At 28.5% G+C, this 8,877-nt stretch overlaps 1 protein-coding gene across 2 annotated transcripts in view; it reads right to left on the bottom strand.

Moving 5' to 3' along the window:
- Positions 1–2,433: 2,433 nt before the first annotated feature.
- Positions 2,434–8,877, bottom strand: part of LOC139089121 (uncharacterized) — a 31,731-nt gene continuing 25,287 nt past the window's right edge. The window contains exons 5-9 of one of the 2 annotated variants that reach the window (XM_070638560.1): positions 4,961–5,742; positions 4,517–4,603; positions 3,721–4,469; positions 3,537–3,627; positions 2,434–2,826 (exon numbers count right to left, since the gene is read on the bottom strand). In XM_070638560.1, coding sequence (XP_070494661.1) covers positions 2,721–2,826; positions 3,537–3,627; positions 3,721–4,469; positions 4,517–4,603; positions 4,961–5,742 — 1,815 coding nt within the window. In that variant the 3' untranslated portion in view covers positions 2,434–2,720. The remainder of the gene's footprint in view (positions 2,827–3,536; positions 3,628–3,720; positions 4,470–4,516; positions 4,604–4,960; positions 5,743–8,877) is intronic. The other variant, XM_070638561.1, reaches the window with a different exon arrangement.

The raw sequence follows: 8,877 nt of genomic DNA, 5'->3' as shown, positions 1-8,877 counted from the left end.
TGTAAAAAACATTATTTAAGTTATTTTATGTCCTATTGAGTTATTGAGTTTTGTTGCAATGGAAATTTTGGTGTAGAGGACCAAAACATAGACAGTGAATGTTATCTAGTATGAAATTAGTTTTGATCTTGAACTTTTTACTTGAAATTACTCAAAATTTCAAAGTTTTTGACAAGTTTTCTGTCATTTTAACCTCATTGTTTCTCTTATCCTTACCCAAAATTTCCACTTCAACATTTTTTGTTCATTTTCTTATGTCTTCATTATTGTTACTTATTGTGTGGTTTATTTTTTTCATTTTTTATATGAGTCAATGGTTTCCTAACTAAATCCAGTTCTATGGAATTTTTTTAATATTGTTTGTTTTGCAGTATTTTTCTTATTGACTGTTTTGTTCTATTACATTTTTTTTCATCGTTTTATTATTGAGGTACATTGATTTTGGCACAGTTTAAAATACTTTTAATTATTATGTTAACAACAAAAAAAGTTTTGATTAAAATTCTAGTGAAATTTGAGTGAGAGTTTTGAGAAGTATCTTATGAAAAATATTCAGAGCTTGAAGTCGATTCGGATTTCGTATAGAAAAGTCGAATCAAGACGATTAGGCTTCATTTAAATTCCGAGTCAACTTCAAGATCAGCAAAAATTATTTTAAAACTAGATTTGCATTTTTTCAGCAAAAATACAAATTAAAACTCATCCAAAGATGCAGTCCTTCCATTTTTAACAAATCCTATGTTTCTGGCATTTTTAAAGACATTTGTCCCCAAAAAATCACCCTCAAAACTCTCAATCCAACTCCACATTTATTAAAAGGATATAAAAATATTTCATCTGAGTTTAAAATAAAACAAAAATCAATAAAGAACAAACAAAAACAGTTTTTAAACTATTAGTTATGTCGGTAACAAAAATAGATAAGCAAACAACTTGTATCAATCACTACAAATCTCTTCATATCAAACTAAAATTCATCTCTAATTGATTGAGAACAATTTTCTTTTTTTAATAATTAATCATCGTAATTTATATGTGTTTTCATCATTAAATCTTATCATTAATCACAGACTCTTCCGATGAAGAAAAATTATTTTTTTTACTGATTTTTTTCCCTATTCCTATTTTTTTTATATTCAATAAAAAGAAACTCTCATTTTCATGCTGAATTCATTCATTTCACACTTTTTTTTAATAAAAAATTCCATTGCACTCTTAACACCTTTTTGTTCAGCTCAAATTGTTTTTTTATTGTTGAATTTTTATTTTGCTTTTTAAAGTCAATAAAATAATGTTTTTTTTTTAGAAAAAAATTACCGGTCCAATTTTTATCCCACTTTTTGGGAGGAATACATCCTTACACATTCATACAATTCGTACAAAAATTCTCATTTAATTTTGTAAATTGAGTTCAGTTTTATTGGATTTTTAAAGAGTATGCGTTCATGGTAAAGAAATACAACTACGGCACCTATAAGCCTATTAGGGATACTGATCAATAGAGCTCGAAATTGACTTGAATTCCATTTGAAATTGAATCGACTTAGGTCGACTTTTTCCTTCAAAATCAAAGACGTCATCGAGTTTTGTTGCTTAGTATCTTATTAATCATTTTCGTACAAGTTCTGACTCAACTTTGAGCTTTGCGCTCTCGGGTGATAGTGTTTAGTTAATAACTACCCCCTACGATTGACTAATGTTACTTTCTCTGGAATTTTCCGTAAAAAATGTCATTAGTAGACTGTAAGTCTAGTTATTAACTAAGCTTTACGTCAAGTTGTCAAATAGGGATCAAATCAGACTGAAAACATTGCTATTGATGATATCTTTTTTCTTCACTATAAAGTATAGGGTTATTATAAAAAGTATATATCACATCTTTAACAATCCACAAAAACTGAACACCATTCACCTAACTTCTACCTCACTCATCACAACTCATCATCACAATTTCTTCACACATTATCACTTCAACATGATTCACATTCATATTAATTTTTTTTCTCTTAAATTTTTCTTATTTTCATTTTAATATTGCATTTAATTTCATCATTTTTTTTTTGTTCTTCACTAATTTTAACTGAAATGACTAATAAAAAAATGTAAACATATATTTTCTCTTATTTTTCTGTCCTTAATATTTTTTTTGTTGAGGTAACACTTTGCGTTTCATTTTAATTGTTTTATTTCATTTTGTGTATGAATGTTTTATGTTTTTGCTGCTATTCAATCTCAAATTTTCGTCTCAAAGCATTTGTCTAATACAAAACTTTATTAAAATGAGACTTAAATTTTTTTTATGTCTTTCGATTCGTTGGTAACGTTTTTTTTTATTCTTCATACTTATGAACTTCCACGTGGAAATATTTATGTTTTGTCATTTTGAGAGGAAAACACATATAATATAATTAAAAATATTTTTTTTTTGTTCTTACATGAGCAGCTTATTATTTCCTTTAAAAAGACTTTTCATTGCACTAAAATAATAAATAAAATTTTTTATTTTTCTTTCATTTTTTTTTCTCTTCCTTTTCAATTACTTTTTAAAGTTACTAATTTCGTTGATAAAATTGTTCTGTATATATAGCTAAAAATTATTTATCAGCAATTTATTCAATTTGTGAATCTCTATAAAGTGACTGTCATCATTACATATATTGCTTGTTATGGTCATCCGTTGAGCCTTTGCGGAGGAAATGGCGTCTCCGCCTTCCTATATCTCAGCGTTGCTGTTGTGTTTGAGTATTATGAACGTGAGTTGTTAAATGTTTTGATAAATAGTCGGCACGAGCGAAACATTTGCCACAACTTTCGCAGTGGTATGGTCTGGAAGAAATTTTTAAATGGAAAAATTTGTTTTTTAAATTGTTTTATTTGAACAGATAAGTAAGATGCTGATGAGAATGGTCACAAAATTGAGAATACTCAATTATTTGGATAGAGCATACTCATAATCACGCCCATTTAAATGAATAGGTTTATTGTCTTTCAGGTTTAAGATTTCAAATTTTCTAATCACAGAAGCTCAACTTAGCAGTTAAAGCATAGTTTCGTCGCTGTGTTGATGACAAAACGTAAAAATGACATGAAGTGAACCTTGGAGTACCTTGACGACTGTATTGAGCTTAAATTCATATCGGGTAGGATGTTTCGAGTTGTCGATCCTTAACCCCCCACAACACTTCCTTAAATACAGTCATAAGCTGATCATAATGTCAAAGCTAATCGAGCAACACTGCCATGTAAATCACACAGTGTAGAAATGACAGAAAATCTGGATTCAGACAAACTTGACTGAATTCATTGAATCTGACATGAGGTCAGAATCACTGTGGCCTATCAAAATTTTCGGCCATTTTAACGAAGTTTGCCATTTCCGCTATGGCGTCTTAATGACAAGACATGAGGATCTCTTAATGATACCGTGATGAGGGAGTGTAATGATATTTTGCAGCTCGGGCTAATGTGTCATTTGTGTGTTACTTTATAAAATCTATTAGCCGAAGTTTATAAATATTAAAGATGTTTGTACTTACCGTTCGCCCGTATGTATTCTCAAATGTCGAGTCAAATCACTCTTGCCACCAAATGCACGGCCACAGAACAGGCAAACAAAAGGACGTTCACCTAGAAATGACATTAAAATCAGATTAGATACTTAAAATTCCTATCCAAAATCTAAGCAGATAGATAAATTCAGAGAATGTAAGCAGTTCTTACCAGTATGCTTTCGTACATGAAGCTTTAAATTTTCTTTTGAACGCACACATTTGCCACAGAATGGACATGCAAAACGTTTATCACGTTTATCAGCATCAACCCGTAAAAAGTTCAATATCGAAGCTTCCTGAGAATTCAAACCCATCAAATTTTGATTGGTCAGTGTCAATGACTTTAATGATCCACTTGAGCCTTGCATTGAAAATGAATTTTGTAATGATGCCATCGTAAAATTAATAGCTGATGATGATTCAGCTTCAAGTTGAGTATTTGCCGTGTCATTCATCTCATCTAAAATTTTGTCCGAACTGGTAATATTGCCATTAGTTTCTTGTTTATCACATTCAGTTATTGCACTACTAATCGACGACTTATCTTTAATATCACCACCAGAATTATTATTATCTGCTGAAATACTTAAATTGGGATCATTCATTTGTTTTGTATTGATAAGATTAGTTGAAGAAAAGTTCATATTGCTATTTGTATTGCTAATGGAATCTATTGTATCATCTTGATCCTGATCATCTAACAACATTTGTTCATCTTCAAGACTTATAACGCCTTTTGGAATGCCACTTTCATCATTTGTACTTGATACCATTAATTCACCTGAATTCTCATTCATTTCTTTCTTGCCATGAAGACGCTCTAATGCATGATTTAAGCGATGCTTTTTGAATGATTTTAAGTAGCGGAATTGCATACCACACACATCACATGTGAATAATCTGGAATTTTTAAAATTTCTATTTTAATTTGATTTTTTACTTTTTTAATGTTAAAATGGTCATACTTGTCAGCTGGAACTCGTGCACGATTCGGATTTCCTGGATGGTCTTGTGAGTTCATCAACAATGTTGATTGTAAGCAGCAATTATAACTGAAATAAATGATTAATGAAATTTTGGAAATATTAAAAGTTTTCACGATTTTTAATCATCAGGCATATTATCAGAGGCAAGGGGGGATTCAAGTTAAGTGTCAGGATAACACTTCCTGCTATTTGAAAAGAATCAATCCCAAATAATAACTCTGCAGGGGTTTTTTAGACGACAATCCAAAATTAGACTTCTGCAAAATATCTAGCCTTTCATATCCCTTAAAGGAACATTTAGAATGGTATATGTGGTCATGTGCCTAAGCATGATGAGCCCAGAGCATTGAATAGCATCTGTATTTGAATTTAACCCCAACTATAGCTTGCCCATATCACCCCAAAAATTCATTAAAATCTCACCGATAATTTTGACCGCAATGTTCACACTTGTTCTGCTTCTCAGAGCACGACAACTGACTATGTTGCAATGCTGTATGCTGCTCGAGAAGCCAAAGTGATGGAAAATTAGCCATACATATATGACATTTTAATTCATCGGGATCAATAAGCATCGCTGATACAGCAGCTGGCGAAATTGTTGTTGATGTTGTCGATGACTTTTCCGACAACAATTCCGATTCAGGACGGGCTTTAATTTTCGGTGTTGAACATCCATCATCTTTTGTAAGATCAATTTCAGTTGATGAGGAGGGAGTTTGACGTTTGGATGGTATCATTTCTGATTCATGGACGATATCTTTATTAAATTTTGTATCATGTGAATTTGGAATTTTAAATAATTCAATTGATGGCTTCATATCATTGAAAAATGGATGTGATGATGAGTTTGACGATGATGATGTTGAAGAAGTTGATGTTGATGGTGATGGTATGCCGAGTAATGAACGATATTTTAATAATTCCTCAGCCAATAATGATTGTTGATGCAAGATGTGAAGTATGCGACTTGGATCAATTGATGGTGAATTGCGATTCTCATTTGCTGCTGCATTCATATCAAAAAGATTCATGCCAAGTGAAAATGGTGAAAATGGAAAGTGAAAAGGCATCATTGAAGGAACCATTGATGGTGATGTTGCCGTTGAACTCATTTGTGGTGTTGATGATGATTTCAAACGGTGCAGACCACTCATGATAGAAGATGATGGCTTTGGTGCCATAAAGCGTTGATATCTGTCACGCTGGAAAATTCAAAATTTTAAAAATCCGTTAATTTTTTTTTTTAAAAGAATAAAATTTAAAAATTTCACTTTAATTGATTTAAATTTAACTTATAGATTAGAAAAACATCAAAAAAAAACATTTAACATCCATGCAGATTAAAAACTCAAGTCACACGTAAATTTTTTTACAGCATTTTTCATTTTATTTCATCAAAATTGTGATTTTTTTTTTCAAATTTTTCTTTCATCATTTTTTACTTTTAAATTATCATCAGTAATAAATGATAATTTTTCGAATTGTAATTGATTTACAACTATGATATGCATTTTTTATTAATTTTTTTTTTTTCTTAACTTTCTTCATTTGTTGTGTGTCCGTGTGGTAGTTTAAAATGATCGTTTTTTGATTTTAAAAATTATTGGAAAATTAAACATAAAATGTGTTATTCTAATGAACTTGTAGAAATTAAAGTTTGGAACTCATTTTTTATTAAGATTCTCGATATATTGTAATAATTGAAATTTAATCAACTGTGAGGACCTGAAAGGTTTTTGAGAAAATCCGACATTAGAAGCTGGTTTCTCAATATACATCCATTCCTTGATCTACCTCTAAACCTATCGTGCACGTTCCCTCATACCCTGAAGTATAGGGTACGAGGGAACGTGCACGATTCCTTAGGATATGCACGAAATGTAGGAAAAGGAGTAGTTGTATATCAAGAAACCGGTCCGTTTGACTATGACGCTAAGCCTGATTTTATGAAATTCGAGCCTAGATCATAGTTTAGACGATCTGTTTGGTCGAACTGCAGGATGAAAATAATATGGATGACTCCAAAGTTTATCAATAAATCTGATATATTAGAGAAATTAGTAGAGTTCTGCGTCTCTTTATTAGAAAATACATCGAGCATTCCGAAGATTTGACAAGGCATTCTTATGGCATGTCTATAATGTAACAATTAAGGGAACTAAATTGTGCTGCTCGGTCTTTCGATTTCAAAATTTATTAACACTCACTAAATTCGTCAAAAAAATTTATTTTTTTTTTTTGAACACATATCAATTTTTTTAAATTTTCAAATTAAGAAAACTTTCGAAAATTTTCAAAACCATGTCATGATTAAGAAAGTTTCGTTTCTTCTTCAAGCATAGAAATCTTTAGTTCACAAAACGTTCGAGAAAAGTTCAAAATTTCAATTATCAACCAAAATAGTTCATTAGAATTTAGATAAATTAAATTAAATATTTACACTAATAACATGAATTCGATTTGCTTAAAAATGTAGGGTTTGATGTGTACTTGACAGCTAACTTAAAAAAATTTGTCCGACTGTCATTTTTCTGCCCTTCATTTTTTGAAATTTTTGGAATTTATCATTTCGACTTTAAGTAATCAAAATGTCAATTAAGACTTGTTATAAATGAAAACTAAGGACATGGTGTGTACAGTGAGTTCTCTTAAATTTAACCAAGAATTAGAGAACTTTAGTCTTTTTGATTACTTAGAGCAGTACCAAACTAACATGATTTTAGTGCCTCATCAATGTTAAAAATTCTTATGCCAAATTATCAATACTTTAAGTCTCTAAAAGGCTTTCATTTTTACGATAAAAACGTATACAAAAATTAATTTTTTCGAGATAATACCAAAAAATGTCTAAAAAACTTTTAGTCATGTCCTTTGCGTGTATCGTGTTGTAAATTTTTTTGTGTGTGTTTTGATAAATATTTTTTTTTTACTTTTTTTGAATACGCAATAAAGAATTTTTTTATGTTTGAATAGTTTTTTTGTTCCTTTAAATCAAGCAATTTCTAAAAATTTTCATCATTTTTTATGTGAATTTAGCGTGAAATTTTTTTCCTTTAATAATTTTTTTTTGTCATAATATTTTTAACTTCATTTTTTGCAACGTGATGATTAGTGCACTCAAAAAATTTCATTACTTTTTTTTAAATAAATGATATTGTTTATGTTATGTTTGAATTTTTGGGGTTTTTTTGGGGAGAGAAAAGAAGGGATTGTGGAGGGTAAGAAGAGATTTTTAGGGGGTTGTTGATGGATTTCTGTGATGATAATTGAATTTGGCTTATTGTATTGATTATTTTGAATTTTTGCAAAATTTCTACATTTAAGTTTTGTAAAGTCAGACACTATCGTAAAAATTGTGAATTCTTTAGAGATTTTTTAAGTTTTTCCTAATAAAATTTAAGAAAATAAAATTAAATTAAATTTAAAATTTTAGATAATTAAAAAAACATTAAATTTTCAAATTTTTTCATTTTTAAGAATTGCAAATTTTTCAATTTTTGAATTTAAAAATTTATTCAAAATTTTAAATTTAAATTTTGCAATTTTTAAGATTTTAAATTTAAAAATTTAATTTAAAAATTTATTAAAAGTTTTGAATTCAAAAATTTATTAAAAATTTCGAATTTATAAATTGCCATTTTTAAGATTTTGAATTTAAAAAAATTCCAATTTTTTACATTTTTAAAGATTTAAATTTGAAATTTAAAACTCATCGTTACGATTTTTACGATAATGTCTGTTCCGAAGTTTAAAATCCTTGAAAGATTTCGAGATTTGAAATTTATTGCAATTTTATTTTGACTTTTTAAATTCAATTTCTATTATTTTTTCTACAAATATTTAAGTTTTGACATTTATTTTATTTCCAGTAGAAAAATAATTTTTTTCTGGGGTGCAACTATAAGTCAATTATGCTCATCATTAAAACCATCAATAAACCTCTCAAAAAAATTCAACTTTCAGGAAAATTCGTGAAAAACAAAACTTAAAACTCAGACAAATGAGAAGAAAATTTCTTAATCATGCAAAAAACTTTTATTTTTGCAAAATATCTATCACTATTTTTTATCATTATTCATTAGTATTATTATTGGTATTATCATATTTATCATAATTATCATTATTATTATTATATGTTTTTTTTCTTCATATCATCATATAAATTGTTGGGAGAACAGGCACTACAGTGTAAATTATTTTATTTCTTCTTCTTCTTTTTCCTTTTCCTTCTTACTTTTAAACATTTTTTTTATCTCTTTAATTCACATTTTTATTTTTATTTTTTTTTTTGCTTATTTTGACATTCCAACATAAAAAGTTTTGAAATTTTAAAAATT

Source organism: Chironomus tepperi, unplaced genomic scaffold, assembly GCF_022539635.2.
Source record: "Chironomus tepperi strain 1889 unplaced genomic scaffold, CSIRO-AGI_Ctep_v1 contig_175, whole genome shotgun sequence".
Lineage (NCBI taxonomy): Eukaryota > Metazoa > Arthropoda > Insecta > Diptera > Chironomidae > Chironomus > Chironomus tepperi.
Note: the sequence above shows the minus strand (reverse complement) of the source record. Positions and strands in the feature narration are given on the sequence as shown.